Source organism: Ambystoma mexicanum, chromosome 7p (assembly GCF_040938575.1).
Source record: "Ambystoma mexicanum isolate Mex_15411 chromosome 7p, UKY_AmexF1_1, whole genome shotgun sequence".
Taxonomy (NCBI): Eukaryota; Metazoa; Chordata; class Amphibia; order Caudata; family Ambystomatidae; genus Ambystoma; species Ambystoma mexicanum.
In genome coordinates this window covers 816448364-816469227 of record NC_090939.1, presented here as the reverse complement: position 1 = coordinate 816469227, position 20864 = coordinate 816448364, and the positions used below count along the sequence as shown (strand labels likewise).

At 43.2% G+C, this 20864-nt stretch overlaps 1 protein-coding gene across 14 annotated transcripts in view; it reads left to right on the top strand.

Annotated features, from left to right (window-relative positions):
• The window catches only part of ADGRG2 (adhesion G protein-coupled receptor G2), an 835692-nt gene that overhangs the window by 764755 nt on the left and 50073 nt on the right, over positions 1–20864 (top strand). For all 14 annotated transcript variants that reach the window (XM_069636971.1, XM_069636968.1, XM_069636965.1 and 11 more), the window contains one exon: positions 2254–2353. In XM_069636971.1, the coding sequence (XP_069493072.1) occupies positions 2254–2353 (100 nt within the window). The remainder of the gene's footprint in view (positions 1–2253; positions 2354–20864) is intronic.

Sequence of the window (20864 nt, the reverse complement as noted above, 5' to 3'; positions counted from 1 at the left end):
CGCCACAGACCGGCTTGCCGCGTTCGCGCCGGGTTTAGAAAGATGTACACACAAAACCAAGTTTTATGGGTAATGTAGTTTGTGTGAACTAAGTGCGTGCAGGAACACAAGGGGTTTCTGTTTTTAAATCACAGTGCTATGCGGTTAACCAGACTGTTTTAGGTCCAATAAACAAAAGTAGGCTACAATAAGAGTTCAACCTGAGTAAGTATTAAAAAATAGAAGTGATAAAATCCAATATTAAAAGTATATAATATAACAAGAAAAGTACTAGCAGCAAGGACAGTAAATCGATGAATACGGCAGCAAATCAGAGCCCTTAAATAGCCGGCACAGACTGGCTTGCCCCCTTCGTGCCGGGTTTAGAAAGATATACACACAAAAATGACAAGGCTAATGGGTAATGTAGTTTGTGAACTAAGTGCGGGCAGGAACATGAGAGGTTTCTGTTTTAAATCGCACAGTGCTACGCGGGTAACCAGACTGTTTTAGGTCCAATAAACACAAGTAGGCTACAATAAGAGTTCAACCTGAGTAAGTATTAAAAAATAGAAGCAATACAATCCAATATTAAAAGTATAACATATAAGAAGAAAAGTACTAGCAGCAAGGACACAAGTAAATCAAACAATTTACGAATATTATGCAGTGTTCTTCCACAAATGTAGACATGCCTTTGTTGCATCCAGATAACTATGTGCATCAAGTTTGTTGGTCAACATATGGGGCACCTGGGAAGGGGATTCCTCTCCAGTTTTGGGCTTGGTGAGGATATTGGTCTCTGATGTGGGCTCTGAGAGCAGATGGTGGCTCCGGAGGACTCCTGTTTCTTGCTGTTACCTTTTTTTTATCTCTCATTCTCTTGATTTACTGCACAGGCACCCGGGCCGAGTTGCAATGATGTCTTCGCTCTCAAAGGTGTCATCAAACCCTTTCCGGCAGGAAGCCAGCACTCCCATTGAAGTGTGCAGACTACAATGCTCTATGTGGCTCTGCATTACCTGCACAAAATGTCAGCTACTTTGATGTTTTTAATCTTCTGTGAAGAAAAGTAGTCTGGAGGGTAAAGTGAATGGGGTCCAGTGTCTGGACCTAGAAACAGGGAGAAGTTCCCTGACAAGTCTTCCCGGTTTTTCAGATGGATACAAGAGAACTTTTCCCTCCAAGAATTTCTATTTCTGCAGTGGTGCAGGCTGGGTCAATATATATTTAGTATTGGCACACAGGCAGGGGGTGCCAGCCAATCAGGTGATTAGGAACGCATGTTTGACCCGCCGGTGAAAGCCAGCGTTCCATCCGACCTGATGGCCGGGTCCCCATTCTGCCATCTTCCTCCCACCCTCCGTCCTGTTTATTTATTGTCCCTTCCCACCCCACACTTACCTTATTTCTGCGGAAGCGGCACCCCCCGCTACCGCCGCTCCTTCCTCTCCACTCCTGCAGGCTGCCATGGAAAGGGAAGAGGGGCTCCACACGGAGCCCTACTTCTATTTCCATGGTGGCCATCTTGGAACAGTATTTTCCTTCTTTCATTGGGACGCTACGCGCGTCCCGTTGAATGAAGGAAAATACTTTGTTTAGCACCCCGGTTTACCGCTTTGGAAGCATGTGGTGCTAATGGCCTTGAGCCCCTGTTCCAAGGGCTGGAACGGAGGGTAACGACTCAGAGCCCTTGATAATGACCCTCACTTAGCTCGGGCTGTTAACTTGGGCTGTTGGCCCGTTACCCCCTTTTGAAGCCCTTGGAACAGTGGCTTAAGGACACAGGAAAGTCATAGGTGACTCTTTAAACAATGTAATCTCCTTTTGCTGGTCTATTGCTTTTAGTTATTAATACAATTAATGGACATTACATACTTTGCATATTATATTCATATTCTGTGAAATTGCAGCTCATAGGGGCGGAGTGTCTTCTTGCAGGAAAAGACACATTTTTTTCATGTTTCTTTTCATTTTTGGTGGAGGGATTCCTTCCCCACCTGGGGTCATTCTTCAGACATGAATGTAATGCTTCTAGTGACAGGGTTAAACCAGCCTTAGCACAGGGAAGCATTGTAAATGCCCTTACACTACATTAGGGTGTTGAAATTACCCCCAAAACATACATTTATATTCTGTAAGACCCTTGTAAAGGACAATCACACAATTCTTGTATCAGTTTAAAGGGCTAGCAGTAAATCAGAGCATAATGTGTTTTTCATAACAGCTCAAATACTGTTTATTCACTGTAGTCACATTTGTTTTACTTTACAGGTGTACCAGCAATAGTGGTGGCCATCGTAATTGCCATAAGTAGACAGAACTATGGATTGGGGTCATATGGAAAATTTCCAAATGGATCCTCTGATGAATTGTGAGTACAAGTAAGATTAATACTTTAATTTAACTCTGATATTTTGTGAAATCAATGCACAGCAGGCTTTCCATTTCAGTGCATCTTAATAGAGTGCTACACCACGCCTATTCAAATTGATGAATTTATTTGCACCCCTGTTATTTAAGCAGTACTGACCATGTGCAGTAAAGTTGAAATTTCATAGGGCTTCCTTTGAAACCACACTGTTATTAAGTGTACCGCTAAGAGATTGTTCTATACATTTTGCCAGCAAGTGGACCTTCAGTAGAACACCACAAATCAATTTCTTGCATGATATTGTTCTCCATATTCTGTCATAGTTTGTATATGGTGTGCCAAGGGAGTCAAGGTCAAATGAGGGATTTGTGTAGATATTGAGGAGGGAAGCGAGACACAGGAAGGACCCTTGGGGGGGGCAACACAGGAGATAGGTTTGAGGGCTGCCACCGCCTTCCCGCCAAAACTCTGGAAGTTCTGTTGGATAGGAAGAATGACATCCATTTGGCAGTATCAGGCAAGAAGTGTGCAAAGGCCGTGAGATGATGGCAAAGTGTCTGGTGGTCGACGAGGTTAAAGTCCGACATAAGGAGAAGGACGGAAAGCTTTCCAACATTGATTGCATCATCCAGTTGTATTTTTAGGTCCAGGAGGGCCGTCTCAGTCTTGTGTGTGGCAGAAGCCTGATTGCCGAGGGTGTAGAATGTGGTAACATTTGAGGAAGTCTCAAATTTGAAGGTAGGCCACTCTGTCAATTTTCAGAAGGAAGAGGACAGTAGTTATAGGCCGGTATTTGGTGGATATCGTTGGGTTTAGGGAAGGTTTATTGAGCAGGGGGGAGATCCAAGATTCCTTAAGAGTGGTAGGGACAGAGAACATGGCAAAGGATGAGTTGGTGATGGCAGCGATTAGACGAAGCAGGGGTTCAGCCAGTCTTTTACGAGTGATGCTGGGCAGATGTCACCTTTGCATTGGGACAATTTGAGACCCTTGATTCTGGTGGCCTGGTCAGGGATGAGATAGGTTGAAATTGGAAAAGAGGGGTATTTGTAGGCATTCCAAGATGAGGAGGCAGTGGCGGGCCACTATCGAGTGAGCACGATTGGTGGTCATTTTGCTTTGGAGCTGCATATTATCCCGGTTAAATTGTCTTGGACATTGCCACACTAGGTGTTTTCTTTTACCAGAACAATGGGGGTTTCTAGCTTACGTGTAGATAACAAATAGTTATCGTGCACTGGACGGGGTGTTGGCATTTCTGTTGTTGTAGGAAGTGGCTTTGGCTGTGTGGATACTTTGCTTGTATTTTATGGCGTTGTATGAGAAAGAGGCTTTGTTTGTGGTGGTAGGGTAATTCTTCCAAGTGGTTTCAGCTGCCCTTTTTTGTGTACGTAAGGCACAGAGATCGGTAGTAAAGCACGGGTTGTGGTGTCTGGTGTTTTTGGCTTTGAGGGGGGCCAGGGTGTCAACTGCGTTGCCTTGGACTGAGTTGTAATGAGTCACCAAGCCTTGGTTTCCTGGGTGGTGGACATGGGATGGCTGAGCAAGGGGGAGGATGCGAGCGCTGGTGAGGTTGCAGTTACTAATTGGGTGAGAGGGGATGACATGGGGCCTGTGGTTGTGCAAGCATTTAGCTGTTTACTTAGGATAGGGATGGTGTAAGTGATTATATGGTGGTCTGACCATGGGAAGCAGACATTTGAAAGGACAGATGTGTTACACCCATGATCCAGCAGCTAGTCAAGAATACGTCCTTGGGCATGCGTACGGTTGAGGATGGGTTCGGCGCAGCCTAGGACAGAAGTGAGTTTGACAAGGGCATAGGCTTCTGTGTCGGTCTTAGTTATGTATATGGTTTTTTTTAATTTGTTTTGGATATTTATTTTTTAACACTTGCTATCTGTAATGTAATTGAACTTTTTTATGCCATGTAAGTTTTATGGAAGAAATCATTTCTGAAATAAAAATATTTGACTGATTGACTGGCTACGTTACACAGCCTTTCAAATTGTCAGGCATGACATTGAATTAAGCATGCATATCCTGAGAGACAGTGAAGGATGTGTCTTCTCAGAGGCCTTACCTACATTCAGTATGAAGTTGAGTGGGCATACCTTACAATAGCTGGGAAATAACATGTGTGGGTGTTATCCACAAGATAACCTCTTGGACAGTTGTTAAATGATGGGCAATAATCAAAAACATATACAACATATTTTTAAAGAAAGTTCCTATGTAACATTTTGAGCAAATAAAGCTCAGTGTATACTTGGGGGCATCCATTTTGTGATATGAAGCAGCCTCCTCTGTGCCTGATAAGCTCTGCTCTGGCTGCACTAATCAAGCAGCAAAAGCCCCCTACTGGGACCTTTTGCTTACTGCAACCAGAGCAGAGCTTAACATGGAGAGGAGGCTGCCTTCACTTTCATTTTACGTTTGTTCTCTGCTCCCCAAGCCCAGGGAAGCATAGAAAACGTAAAATGAAAGGCAGAGTAATTATAAATACTTTTCCGGCTGCCAGTAGAGTTTTCATAATTGCTGCAACTTTCTTTTCTAGTTTCCTGTGTTCAGGGAAACTAGAAAAAGTTGCAGCAATTATGAATACTCTGCTGGATGTCGGCGAAGTAGTATTCATAATTGCCTGGACTTGCCTACAATAAAAGGCACACCATAAATACAACAATGTTGTATTTATAATTGATTTCCATGGTTAGAAAACCATGGAAATCATAAATACAACAAGGTTGTATTGATGATTGCTGTGGCTTTTGCTTTGTCTCCCTGGCTCACCCAGCCCAGGGGAACCCATGAGACTCAAAGCGAAAGCCAGCAAAATCATAAATACAACTGAGTTGTATTTATGATTGCCATGGTTTTCTTTTTAAGTTTCCCAGGGTCCTCCGGGCCAGAGGAGCCCGGGAAACTTAAAAAGAAAAACAAGGAAATCATAAATACAACTGTGTTTTATTTATGATTGCAGTGTCTTCAGCTTTGAGTCTCCCGGGCTCCCCCGAGCCGGGGGAGTCCGGGATACTCAAAGCGAAAGCTGCTGCAGTTATAAATACAACACGGTTGTATTTATAATTGCCGTGGTTAAGTTTCTCAAGCTCCCCCAAGCTTTTCAAAATAAAAACACACTTGTAAACATTCCTTGCTCAGAGACCGTCCAATATAATCTTCAAAACATGTTGGTGCAGGCTACGATTAGAATTTCTTTTTGACTCATGTTTGAATGATTGTTTTCATCTGACACACATTTTTGATTTTAAACAAATTGGTATTTGGAACACCGCATTTTACTTCAAACCGTGTTCAGGATACCAGATAGCGGGCTGGATCACATCAACTGCACATGTTTATGCAATAGCTTATACTGTTCCTATGGATTAGCATTGTTCTAGATCACATTCAACAAATTGCCCATTCAGAACTTTAGGCATTTCTAATTGTGCACGACAACTGTTCTTGTTTTGAGCTTCTTTACAGCATTTGTAGTGTAAGGCAGTGGGAATGTTTTTTTTTTATGCCCCAACAGGGTAATTTCATTTAATGTGCACACCTAGCTTGGATCATGGTCCTTGCCCCGTGCCAGAGCTGATGCTGGATTTTTCTTTCTTTTTATCTCGATTTCTCTTACCTTCTTCGCATTCTTTTTTTGGTTTTTCCCTTTCCCTCTTAAGGAAAGAGAACGATGGATGGAATGAACAGAAAAGGCTGGTATTGGCACTATTACAGTGACCATCCACGCCTCTAACACTTCTGCCACCTATGAACCAGTTATAGTATCATTTGAGCCTTGTGTGGTTAAATGTTATGTGATGCAATGCCCCACGTGTACTCCCTCTTATTTACCAATTGCCTTCATCAAACATCTCACCTAAAAACTTACATCTTGCCCAAAAGTCCAAGAAAACCCTCTCCAGCACACCTTTCATCACCAAATTCCTTGAGAAATGTATTTACCAACTACTAATACATGTAGAAAACAAGACCCACATTCATGAGCAACACAGAGAGGTATATAATTCACTGTATGCTTGTTGGGGGACATCCGAAAAAAAACATGGACCTCAACTCACTAAGTGCACTCATCCCTGATGGACATTTGTAGCTGTCACCCATAAGGCCCTACCAACAAAAATAAAACGAGTTGTTATTGTAGTAAAACGAGGCACCATATACTGGATCATCTGATTCCCACGCAGGAGGACCAAAACAACTCATCTGGCACCTTTCAGTTCACATTCTTGCAAGATGACACGCAGATTACCCCAAGGATACAATCTATTGCTTCTACTCTTCTACATCATTACACTACTGGAACAATTTAACAACCAAGGCTTCACATCTTACACCTGTACAGATGGCATGCAGGCTATCTACATTCTCACAGATGACTTACACAAACACACACAACCCTAGCACATACCTTATGTTAGGACCTTACCCGCAAAAGCTCCCCACCAGTTCCCTGTTAAGCCACAAGCTGTTCTCGGAGCCGCACGTATCCCGAAGACTGGCGCCTGCATCAAAGATGGCATCTTCCAGGACAAAGAGACACGGCACACCCACTCTGAAACATGTTTATTTACTTCCGGTGCATCCAGATAGGACCCACTCAGCACTGGACAACGGCATCTGATCAAGAGATGCCTTAGACATAGTCAGAACAACATTACGCTTCATGAAAACCTTTCTCTGCCAGCACACTAAGTAAGATTATGTTTAGTTAGGGTCAATCAGGAGATTCCCAACGAGAACTTCCACTTCCCCTTTGCCTTCATACACTGTTTGTGTTTCATGATCATAGAGCTAACATCACAGCCTTTCTCCAGAGGGTGCTTTTACGACTAAACTTTCCAAGTCATAATTCTTTTGTGTGTTCAAATTATACCACGTCTAACCTATATTTCCAAGTAAGATCTAGCACGAAAAGATACTCATGGCCCTGTCCTTGCTGCCTTTGTGGGTATTCTAAAACTTTCAGGTAACTAGAAGGGTTGGTTATTTCTTTGTTTATTTATTGACACGCTTCTTATTTTTCTAGACTGGGATTAGAGTAGCCATCCTCTTCTCGCCATCGATGCTACAAGGCTATTTCAGTTGTGGACTGAGGGGAGTTGACCCACCCAATAGAACCCGGTAAAGAGGCTTGGATGGGTGGTCTCTTTCTTAGTTCACAGTCTTGGTATCTTGCAGTGAACTCTACGATAAACCAGAATTCTTGGAATCATGATAGACCGTGACCTTAAACTGGAACCAGAGATTACAGGTATTGTAAGGTTCAGTTTCTTTCAGCTCCGTACAGTGTGACTCATCTTCCCTACCTGACCTTCATGCACAGGAACCTGGCAGTAGTCAAATGTAGACTCTCAAGGCTAGACTATGCCATCTGTCCCTACCTACTCAACAAACTACAAAGAGTTCAAAACATAGAATCCAGACTGTTCCTTAGACTGAAAGATACAAACACATCACCCAAGTCCTCCATACACTACATTGGCTTCCGTTCAAATGGTGGATTTGCTTCAAAACTCTATGCATCGCAAACCACACCATCCTTGGCAGGGGTCATGACTGCATCACATATAAATTCACTCAATACCAACTAGCGAGAGCATTGCAATCCTTCAACCATACTTTAGTAACTGTGCAAAGTTCAACTTTTTCATTTGTTTTAAAGAATTTTAATTTATATGCAGGAGGAACAATGCTCTTTTGATCACAAAACAACATCCAATAGATAAAAAATCAGATTTGACTGGAAGCAGTGAGCTTCTTACAATGGGGGGGAGTTTGAGGGACATTTTGACCAGGTTGTGGAGGGGAGTAAATGGAATAATCACTGGGGACAATATACGTAAATGGACATACAACATAGATTAAGGACAACCAATTGGACATCTTTAAGTGCAGGTAGGCAGTACGGCCAGCTGTGCTCGGGACATGACCATGATGGGTGAAGTGCTAGAATGGAGGCAGAGGAAGTGAGGACAGAGGCAGGTTAGAGGCGAGGGAAAAATGTTAGCTAGCAGGCAGATGAGAGGTAGGTTAAGAGGGTAACTCTGAGGCGAGGGGGTAGGCTTTGTTAGTGAGATTTATCAAGAATGTGCCAATTTCCCTTACCTTTTCAGACCCCCAGCAACTTTGCTGGATTTCTAGAATTGTAATTTTTACCTGGAAAGAGTGTGCGCCTTTTTTCCCACTCTTTCATGTATTTTGATGTGCGTTTAACTTTTGTGTTCTTTGGATTTGGGGTTTTAAACAACTCCATAGGCATCATCTTTTTCTTGTGTGTCACAAAGCACCTTCAGTGCAGTGGCACAGGGATATCTTTCATACTTCCCAAAGTTTAAATACCTTCTCTGGGACTGACGACTGTCTCCTAGAGCATGTAAAGTTAAACTGACTTTGCTAGTCTTTTTAAATTCATAGACCCAGCACACACTATCTTCCTATAGAGTGCTGGAGGGGTTTCCTAGCATCCCCTGGGCATAAACACTCATGTAACAGTTAAATGTTACCCTTTCCTCTTGAAATGGCTGGTGGCAGTGGTTTTAGATCGAACTACCATGATTTCTCCCGACCGCGAACACCGGTAGCTAAAAATCAGGTCAGACATGTTTTTAAATATGACGCCCAAGACCCCTCTGTAAAAACAGACTATGGTCATCTTTTTTCGCTGTTTCTTTTAGCAAAAGTCCTTCTTGGGTTTGTCTCTGCGCGCCAAACCAGGTTTGGTGCCTTCGTTTGTTGGCCTTTGGCGGGCTTCAGTGCTGAAGCCCTCCTCTGGCACTTGAGTGTCTGGGGTGGACAGGATGTGAGGGAAGTGCATGAAACTCCCTGTGCTTAGTCTCATAGGAGACCTGAATGTACTCTGGCGGGATTGGCCGGCTGACTGTCCGGCAAGGGCAGCCACCCTGCTGTGTGAGTGACAGCCAGGCTGGAATGAATGGTGGAAAACTGTTTAAAAGCAGGTCTCTGGGACTTGGAAAGCAGAGTCGACCGCTGGAACGAACGGCGAGCTGAAGGAAGACTGAAGGAAGACTGAAGAAAGACTACTGCTGCAACTCCTGGACCGTTGGTTTGCCCGGTGAAGCCCTGCTGCAGGTCCAAATTGCCTGAAACTCCATCGACAGAGAAGCCTTTTCAAGGACGACTTATTCCCTTGAGCTGGTGGGAACAACCAACGCGTAAGCCACCTGGACACCATCTCCATACTGGTCGAATTTTCATCAGAGTGCTGTTGAAAACCGGATAGCCAGTGAGAAGGATACCAGTTTGTGGACTTTAAGGCGCAGGCACCTTAAAACCGACGTTTTGCCAAGATTGTGGCCTCTTCCCTGGTCAGTGCAGGAACCTCCCGACGTCCTCCTTCTCCCCACGACTGAAGCTCAGGAACAGTGAGATCTGCAGGAACAACTGCCTCAGCTACAGCTTTTCTTCATACTTAAGGTACTGAGCACAACTTTCCCAACTTTGAAGTCTTGTTCGCTCCTAATCCGACATATAACTCTTTTTCTGGCAAACTACTTCTAAGAACATTGCCAAAGACTTAACCGTTTACTACCAGAACTGTGCTATCCTATCCAAGACTCTGAACAATTGACATTGCAAGTCCTTTGTGTAACATTTTGTACTGCTCACATCCCTCTTGAGATAAGTCTGGCTGCTCAGCCACTGCTACCACATAACTGTGCAGTACAGGTTTGTACCAAAGGTGAGCTTGTACTTACACCTGTAGCCTTAATTGTGTGTAGTGCTCCCAAAGGGTACTGCATGTAATTCTGCCTAACTGGCGTTTAGTTTGGTTTTGAACAAATCCATGTGAACTGTTTCTCTGATGTCCGGGAGAAGAGAATTCCATGCAAGTGGAGCAAGAAGAAAGGGCGGAAGCGAGAGAAAGCACAGGGTGGGCAGGGATCCAGAAGAGTAGTCGAGGAGGCAGAGTGCATATTACGAGAAGGCTTGTAGAGTTGGATAGAGGAGTATCGCGAGAAAGAGGAGAGAGGGAGAGACGGCCAGAGGGGGGCCGAGAGAGGTAGGAAAGGGGTAGGAGAGGCGTAGGACAGAGGACAGGATGTCCTGAGTCTTTTTTGGTGAAGTGAAAAGCCAGAGCTGTGCAGAGGGTCTGGAAGGGAACAGGCGAGATGGAGACTGCAGAAGGATTGGCCAGCTCCTTGCAGATTTTAAAGAGTTTGGCCATGTTGTTAGAGGCAGCAGAGACACAGGCTTGGATGTGGACTCCCTTCTTCGACAGGACGGAGTCTGTATTTCCTTTGGGGCAGGTGTTAGGCCAGTTTGTCAGAAGATGAGCCCAAAGCGCTCCACTTCCTCTCAGCCACCCTGCACTCTACCATAAAAAATCTTGAAGCCATGGAAGTGTAGTTTCCATAATGCTGACCCACTGAAGTCTGCCCAGGACGATGGTGTGGCTGATCGTGTCAAATGCAGCTGCCCAGTGTATTAAAATGAGCACATCTACGACGCCACCATCAAGCAACCTTCTCATACCATCCAACACAGACACCATTACTAACTCTGTGGTATGTTAACCTGTGTGAAATCCGTCCTGTTTATTGTCCAGGATTCCAGTAGATTAGATATGCTCTTCGAGGTGGGGAGATGCCAACGACTTCAGACGTTTGAATGGGAGTCTGGAAAATCAGTGCATATTTGCTTCGTCAGATGGACAGAAGAGGTTGCGGTGTGAAGCCACGATTTCTTGACAGGATGGGTCTGAACTGTATTTGCATAAGCCCATAGCAGGGTTCCGCATAAACGAAAGGATACATATTATTCTCTCTGTCTATTCTCTTTCCCAGGGACCAGAGCAAAGTTTAAGCTTCTTCTTGATCTCATTATTGCATTTGTAATGACAATATTATGACCCAACTGAATGATATACATTTAATCAAATGCGTAATGAAGATAGCCAGAAAGGTGCCAAACCGAATTCAAACATATGCCATCAGGTTGGCAGTGATCTCTTGAAATCTACATGTATTTGTACCTTGCCCCATGGGATGAACCAATTTACCAGCGCGAGGTTAATGTTTTCTCTTCTGCTGCACAATAGTAACTCGCACTCAAACGAACAAGCAAGTCTGAATATTTCAAAATCATGTAGACAAACCAAGGCTCACTTTTTTCACACTATTTTTTCGAAAATAATATGGCAAAACTGAGCTCTCTAATCCCCCCAATATACAAAAAAAACATTAAAACTTTACAAGGAGCTGTCCAGTGCCTACATTTCAGTACTGGATGTTACAAGGAGCTGTCGAGTGCCTACATTTCAGGACTGGACGTTACAAGGAGCTGTCCAGTGCCTACATTTCAAGACTGGACAGCTCCATATGACGTTTTAACATTACAAAAAAATGCATTGAAATGCTATCTTTTACATGTAAAAGTGCATTTCCATTTAAACCAGTCCATTTATATTTTCGATGGACTGGTTTAGATGGAAATGCACTACTGTAATAGCCTGTTGATGCATGGGTAAACTATGCTTTGGTTTCGCTGCTGTGGCATTTCGATGCTACAGTTTCGATGAAATGACTAGGAATCGCAGTGAAGGGGTAAGAGTGAGACAGAACGAGGAAGCAGGGAGGGAGGAGGGGTAAGAGTGTCTCGCACAAAGGGGAGGAAAGTAACATAAAACAAGGTGAGAGCTAAAGGGGTATTGTCAACAGGATGGGCTAGAGCTCCCTGCCTCACCCATTGCTGTAAAGTGCAAATGAGAAAAGGCATTTGCGCCCTTGGTAAGCAATAGCACTCTATGCCCCACATGCTACAGACTGTCTACGCAAATGTGAGGTCTAATTGATTATTTTTTTTTAAGCATATGAGGCATATTTCCTGTATCTAAAGATTTATTTACAGAAAGTCTAATAGTATTTGCTATCGGAGGTGGTATCTCTAGGGCAATTTCAGCAAGACGTGGCATATGTGCGAACCTGAGAACTTTTCCTTGGCTAGGGGGTTGAGTCACGTTGACAATCCAGCAAGGCTGAAAAAGTGTGGCATTTGATGGGGAAAGATGTTTAATTCCAGGAGTGACTAAGACAACAAGGTGTTCCTGTGGGAAAAAAAAAAACTTTTTAGATAATTAGTAAGCTCAAGGCATTTATTAGATAAATATCGTGATTAAATCACATAGTTTGAAAGAGGATGGTACCTATGGGACTATGTTCATACAAAGTACAAATCATTAATCAAGAAAAAATATTAAACAAAACAAGTTTTTTTAAATTAACAAAAGAAAGGAGGTGGGAGAGAAATATCTCACCAGTAACTTGCCCTCCGTAGTAGTATGTCAAAAGACAAGGAGGAACAGTAAACTTTTACATATTAAGGGATTCATTCATAAACAGACAGACTGACAAATGTTGAACAATTGATTCATAAACAGACTAGCAAAATACATTCATATGTACATGCACCTGTGTGGAACCAAATCTATACAAGTGAGGAGCTGATTATTGAAAGAGAGCATCCAGTACAAAAAGCAAATTATATCCAGAACAGTTTCGCTTGTCGGAATATGCATTTAACAAATATGCACATACATTTTGTAGTTCAAAAACTGTAAAAGAAACTGAAATTGTTGAAGAGGCACCAAACAGTATCCTATCAAAAAGTATGACTCACTGTCATTGGCTTATTAATAGCAAGTTACTTCACACCATCATGTTACGCCAGCAGACAGAGAAAATGTCTTATAACTTAAAGAGATGAAAATGTCATTGGCAGAAAAGATCGACCTGCTGATAAATACCAGGATGAGGCTGATGCAAAGAAAAAAGCCTACGCCATCCACTTGAGTAAATTAATATATTCGTGGTGGGCCACCGACTCTTGTTCAGGTTGTGAAGAATCATCCCCAAACTAACACAATGGCACAGTTGGCGTTTTGGTGGTAAAGAAAAAAGATGAACCACCTACGTCAGGAAAAAGGTTTTCTCTATTCAGCCCCTGGAGAGGAACAGGGTAAAACTGTTAAGAACATATAGTAATGAACCGGAAATACCAGTTAAAAAAAACTTGGAGGAAAAAAAATGAGCAAATGCCCTGACCATCGGAAATATCTGAGAAAAAATAGTTATTTTGAGCGTGGTGCCGAGTGGTCAGTCCCAGAAAGGGTTTTCCTAAAGATTGTCTCTTATATTCTAAAGTTAGAAAGAATCCAACAACAGTCATAGAGAGTAAGGGCAGTGTTTTAGCCTAACCGAAATAGTCAGTGCAGCCCAAACTTCATAGTGTTGGCAAATAGAGCATGCTAATCCCAGCAGTGCGTTCAGAGTTTACGAAATAGTTTAGAAAAAGAATAATGGGTTGCAGTCAGTTAAGTTATTGCTTGGTTACCTACCTAAGAGCCTTATGCTAATCAGAAATATTAGCATTTTGTCAGACGATGGCGTAAAATGAACAATTGGTGCCAAGGTAGAAACTCCATCGTCAGGTTCTTGTCTAGATTACAAGACTATGGGCCTCATCACGAGTTGGGCTGTAACCCTTAAATGCGGTGGTAACGGTATTACTGCCACATTTAAGGGGTGGCGCTATCGCGAGTTGGGTGCTAAATCAGCTGTTTTACCTCCAGCTTTTTTCTGGTGGTGAAAATCCCTGTTTTTGGCTGTATTACAGCCGGCTGTATTAGCCCGCAGTATTAGCACAGAAAATTCCCCATTGGATCCAATGGACCCAATCAGGAATGGGGATTTACCGTTAAGGCCCAACCCGTGATCCGGTGGTAATATCACCGGACCGGTCGGTGCTAGGGCTATTACAGTCAGCAGTATTACAGCCGGGAATACAGCCCAACTCGTGATGAGGTCCTATGTTACAGGTTATCTATCGCCTCTGGTGAATATTTAGAGTTCATCTGGTGGCGCCAACAGGGAAAGAGAACCAAGACAAACACACTGAGTCAGTAGCCTAAAAGGAGGGGGAAGTTATTTAATGGTGTGAACTGAAATATCATATTACTGAATCGCGCTTACCAAAATATAATGCCGCAGATTCTGCCTTTTAATGCAACAAGTAGAACATCTAGCCTTAAGTGGTTTGAATTCCTGGGCAGTGACTCTGTGTTAAGAGAAGAGCCGAGAGACAAAATGCCTTGATTAGTATTAAGGCGCCCGTTATGATACAGGGCACTTTTAGTTGTTGCCACATAGTGCAACAGTCCTGTCAGTGAAATATACGGTGTACCGCGTTACAATCTCACCTGTTGGTATAAACAATTGTATCTGGTGCAGCGCAGCAGTCACGTACGGTCCGCAGCAGTTCGAGCCTCCAGACTGCATTAGAACTAAAAGAAAGCAGCCAAGCGGGTAGCCAATTAGATCATATGCGGAAATGTCTTCAACCATGGAAAAAGAAAGAGGACTGCATTTACTGCCGTGATGTGGTGATAGGATAATAAAAGCCTCAGAGTGGAAAACTGGATATAGTGACAAGTGGGAACATATATAAAGGTGCAAAAACATATATGGTGAGTTAAAAACCAGAATTGCTAGAATCGGCTAAAACTCTTGAATAGATTGGGGGGAAAAACGGTATTGGCAGAATGCACAAAAAGCGGAGGCAACACAGCCAAGGCTAGGGACAGGCAAGCTTATAGTGACAGACAATATGAATTTGAGTATTGAATTACAAACAAGAAGATAAAATCTAGGAACTGTTTGTATCATAGTGGCTTACTGTTCTGACAGGACATGGCTGCTTTATAGAACATGTTGAAGACAATATAACTAACAGAACATTTTCTTAATATCAAGGAAATGGTATGTATGACACACAAACAAACTGGATGGGGCCCCCATATTAAGGTACTTCCAATTCAAAACTTAAAGGGTGGCCTGTGGAAGGGCTAGCTGTGGCCATACTAACGTGCTAGTGTCCCTAAATGGTCTTGGCCAAGACCAGACTAGCAATCTACTAGTCCAACAAGCTGAGTTTAAAGAGTGCCTACCAGATGGGCAATGCTTCATTTAGGCCTCGATCAATGGTGTCAAGCTGAAAGATCCAACCGGCTTCTTTATTGGCCAGTGTTAGATGTGGATTAGAAACATCTTTGACCACATCAATAACCCACCATCATATATCTTCCGTAGAGTGGCCTTTTTCCATATAGTGGCTAACTAGTGGTGAAGTGCTGGATTTACATCTAATCCGGGATCGGTGTTCAGTTATTTGCACAGGGCGTGATGTTTTTCCAATATACTTGAGCCCACAGGGGCACTCAATGCAATAAATGGCCCAAGGAGTTTTGCAATTAGTATGGTACCGAAGTCCCATGTTTGCCATCAATAGTAAATACTTTAGTTCTATAGACAAATTTGCAGACCGAACACGAGCCACAAGGGAAATGGCCCGTGAGGGGCCGTAGATCCCAACCACAGGTTGTTGATCTGGAAGGTTTTTTAGGGGAAGCATGAACCAATTGGTCCCTCAAATTTGTCTGCCTTTTCATGGCAAAAAATCGGTATTGGTTCTTTCGGCCAGGGTAATTGAGCTACTGGCCAGAACTTTTTGATGGTTTTTTTATCTTGAAGGTATGGGGGCTATATGTCAGAGCACATATCAGTTTGTCTTGTTGGGGCTTGGTTTTAAGTTCAAATTAGGTTTCAGGGGGAGTCAATCTTGCCCGTTTAAATGAGTCTGAAGTGAGTTTTTTGGGGTAGCCACGTTGTCGAAATTTATCACTTAGATGTTGAGCGTGGTAGTCATAATCAGACAATCGAGTACAGTTACGCCTGAGTCTGAAATTGTGAATACGGTATACTTTCTTTTTGATTTTGTGGATGGAAGCTGGCAAAATGTAAAGGAGTATTACGGTCAGTGGGTTTAGTGTATAATGAGCAAATGAGTTTATTGTGTTGATGTTGAATGAGAATATCCAAAAACGATATCTGAGAATTGCTTACCGTCATTGTGAATTTAATTGTAGAATGGCATTGATTGAGCCATGTCAGAAATGTATTCAAATTATCAAGAGTACTGTGCCAAATGAAAATGATATTGTCAATCTACCGACGCCAGCTGTCAATATATTGACGAAAAGGATTGAGATCCGAAAAAATGAATTTTTCTTCAAAATCGGCCATAAATATGATCGCCAGACTGGGGGCAAAAGTCGCCCCCATGGCAGTGCCCTGTGTTTGTGCGACGAAATGTTCTTGATATTTGAAAAAAATTACAGGAGTGAGTCAGTGTTTCCTCATCTGAAAGGGGGTTTTAGCCTCCAATTCCATATTATTTCATTTCATTTTATTATTAATATACATTTATCCGAACCAGCTTTGTATATTCAATGAACAAACATATCACATTTCCATAATAATTCCATATTCATATTTTGAACCCGGTCCTTAAAAAAGGTTGCACGGTTGTGTAGTTGAGTAGAGCGTGCTTGTCCCAGGTCTAGCAGTTTAGTGGATTTGAGATAATCTTGGAAGAAGGTATTCTGTTCATCATAACTCTCTTCTGGGGCCTGGGCCCAAAATAACTTCAGCTATCCCTACGCAAATACCTCCACTGTTGAGCTCTTCACTCCTCTACCTGAAACTCTCTCAGGATCAGTCATTTTTCAAAGAAACGTGCTGGGTGCTAGATCTGTCTTCGGAACAACCTCCCTGCCACTCTAAAACTTGAGGAGAACCATCTCCAGTTGTGGAAGCACCTCAAGACCTTCCTCTTTGCTTCTGCCTTTGCTCCCCCTCTACCCTGCTGATCTGTTCTCTCTTGGCACCCTGCACCTGGACACCCTCTGTCCTCCGGGCCCAGGTACCTGCTCACCCTGCCACCCTCCCACGCTGTCTCTGGGCCACTCCTTGCACTGGTGTCTGTATCGGTGCCCATACAGTCCCCTCCCCCTTTTTCTTTCTGCACTTATCAGACCTACCCTGTCTGCTGCCTTAAAACCAGCACTTTCCACTTGCTGGCTGCACTACCACGGTTGGTTTCCTTTATTATTTATTCATTATTTCTGTTTCTCCTTTGTTCCGCACTTTCCACTTCTCCCTTCTTCCATGCGCTTTTTCCCTCCCACTCTCCCATGCACTTGCGCATTCTCAATGTCACTGGGCCTAGAAAGATCGTTTTTATTCTCCCCTGTTCCCCTCCCTTGCCTTGTCGCGCTCTGAAACACTTGTTTATGAGCGCTATAGTAATAAAATATCAATTCATTTCAATTCAATTCTTGCCTTCAAAATATGTCTTTTGGTATTGATGACTATTTTGTTTTAGTCTTGCAAAATCTGAGGGAGACTTTTTGGAAAGCCTTTTGTGTTAGGATCTGTGTAGCGCAAGTTTTTCTTTGGTCAGTTTGAGCTATTCACAGCTGATGATGAAGGTCCAGCTTCAATTTTATTCTGAAACACATTGGACAAGGGGGCTTTTTTAAAATCTACATCCATATGTTGGTTGTCCTTCACAAAAACAAGGATCTGAAGGGAGCTTTGAATGCAACACGATTTGATCTGGAATTTGCAATGGCCGTCCGCACACTCTATATGTCAGTATCCTTTTTACACCAGCCTTCAGAAGTCAAAGGGCCAAAACATGACATGGCTAATTGGTCTTCTAGGCGCACAATACTGAAAATGTGACCAACAGCCTGAATAATTTTCTGAATACAATTGTCCAACAATTGACTGGCTGTAGGTGGACATGGTGGGCAACAGGCTTAGTCGAGATCAACATGCATTGGGCTATTTCTAAAACATATCCACCTTCAATAGGTTTGCTATACTATGCCTGTCGCTACCCCATTCCTTCAAGCCTCATTGAAAGCAGCCCAGCAGAGCTTTTTTTTATCTTGCCTCCTTACATGTTGTTTTCAGTGCCCCACTGCGCCCATTCTTGGGCGAGGTTTGCCACAGACAGAAAAAGAATCTCCTCACGGTTTTTCATCCCTAAAATCCGTGAAGAGATTTTTCTCGGGCGCGAAATTGCAGAGGAACTACAAGTGGTAGGTTGCATTTGGAGTTTACACAGAAGAGTTGCCCAGCATCATCAGCCGACACAGACAATTATTCAATGGAGTAGGGAAACTAAAAGGGAATTGGTATGTCGATGAGACAATATAGGCAACTGCATTAAAACACCAGAGAGTGCTTTTCCATTTTAGGGAAAAGGCGGAGCAATGAACTCGACTAGTTAGTACAAGAAGTTGTAATTGAGTGGGTGACTGGACCCCCATCATGGTTGTCCCCATTGTGATCACAATGAAACCAAATCAGAGCCATTGTCCATGTGCATGGACATGTGGCCCTGAATAAATCCATTAGGGTGGAGCGAGAGATAACATCCACAATACCTGACCTATTGGCCCGCCCTCAGGATCCATCGTGCTTCTGAAAACATGATCTTAACGCTGCATAACACAAAGTAGTGATGCAACAAGAGTTAAGATGCATTACTACATTCACTACTCATAAAGGCTTCTATCGGTATAAGAGGCTGGGTTTTGAAATATCAATGGCTGCAGAGGTATTTCAACACATTGTCAGAGGTGTGTTTGCGGGCCTCCTATGCATTCGTAATATAAGTGATGATATCCGGGTGTACACAGCTACTGAATTGGAACACGTAGAACACCTAGCCAATGTGCTAGCCAGGCTGCAAGAACAAGGTTGTACCCTCCATAAAGAGAAGCCCAAATTCCAGAAAAAAAGTTTGAAGTTTTTCATATAGGTCTTCAAGGGGACAGGACTATATGCTGATCAAAACAAATATGTGGAATTCATGCTGCCACACACCCCAGAGTGCTTCGTAGTTAGTGTTTTCTTGGAATGGTCACGCACTGTGGTAGATTCATCAAAGACCTTGCCACTTCGCCTGAACCATTACAAAACCTCACCAAGTGTGACAATCCCTGAAAATGGACAACTGTGGAGTAAAAGGCTTTCCAAGACATTAAGACGGTCTTAACTGAAAATACTATCATGGCATTCTTGGACTCGGCCCCTGTCAAATGGCAATCATTTTTGATGAGAGACAGTTTAGATTAGGGGCAGTCATAACACAGGAACACCAATGGTGACGTGCTACCCATCGCATACACCAGCATGTCACTGTTGGAGTGAGAACAAAGGTATTACTAGAAAAATCACAAAGCATTGGCCATTACATAGGGTTGCTGTAATTACCATATCGATGTATTTTGGAAGCCGGTATCAGTGGTGACGGACCACAAACGCTCGAATGTTATGTTTGGGGCAGCACTCCATCCACTAGTATGAATACAAAAATGGCTTATACAATTAAGAGAATGACGTTGCCCTGATGTACACTCCAGGGTGCAACAATCCGGCTGATTATTTGTCCCATCCCCCAAAACACCAAAGCATATGGTCTGATCAAATGGAATTACTCGCAGAAGAGAATATCTGCATTGTTACTGAGGCATATGTGCTGGTATCCATGACCCTGTAAAAACTGGCCAAGGTGTCAGCTGCAGATTCATGTTCTTAAATGGTTCTTGAGGCCATTTGGGCTGAATAATGAAAAGAGCTCTTGGCCCTTCAAGAGCATCTCACAGTAGCAGCCAAAGTAGTTATTCAGGTCATGTCGAATATCCAGCATGAACTCCCCATATTTCCTGAAGGTCTGTTACTATGAGGTTTACACATCATTATTCCCTCTATCCTAGTTGCAAGGGTGCTCGAGCTAGTGGACAAGGATCATTAAAGGTGCTGCGAAAATGAAGGCTAGGCTATGAGAGAAAGTTTGTTTCCCCAAGTCTCAAGACAAGGAATGATCCACACACGAGAGACGGGAAGCCCATGGGCCCACCTGAGCATGCATTACGGATACATCAACATTGACCAACACTTTTTAGTGGGATCAAGTGGTTTTAGAGCATTTCTTAAGGTATCTTGAAGTGGACTTTGTGAGATGCTTGGCAGCCAAGGAAGGATGTTATTCTGGCCCTTGAGTAAATCTTTGTAGCACATGGCCTCCTAGTTGAAATTAAAATTAACAATGGGTCCTCGTTCAAGGGAGGGAATTTAAAGATGATTTAATGTCTCTAATCATAAATCATTGACACATCACCTCCTTGTGGCCAAGGGCCAATGGTGCTGACAAGCACTTTATGCACATCCTGAACAAAGTATTCTGAATTGCAAAAGGACAGGGCATCTGCATACGCTGTATCCTCTATCGATTTCTCTTGGAATATTGCACCACCCCTCACATGACCACAGCGGGTCTCCGGCAGAAGCCAGAAACGCCAATGGGGCAGTGCATCTGAGGAACAATACTGACCAATCCCACGTGAGAGTGACACCCAATAGCTAATGATAGTGAGAGAAAGACAGAAGCGAGCCAATGAAAAAGAAAGCATTCACAGATGCATGGTACCCCATGAAGTTAAGATAGGAGAATGCATACCAGTCAAGAATAGCAAGCCAACTAACACATTGATCCTCCCATTTAGACCCCAGCAATGGCAGGACACAGGCATGAAAGATTGCACAAGAAACTCTAACCTCTT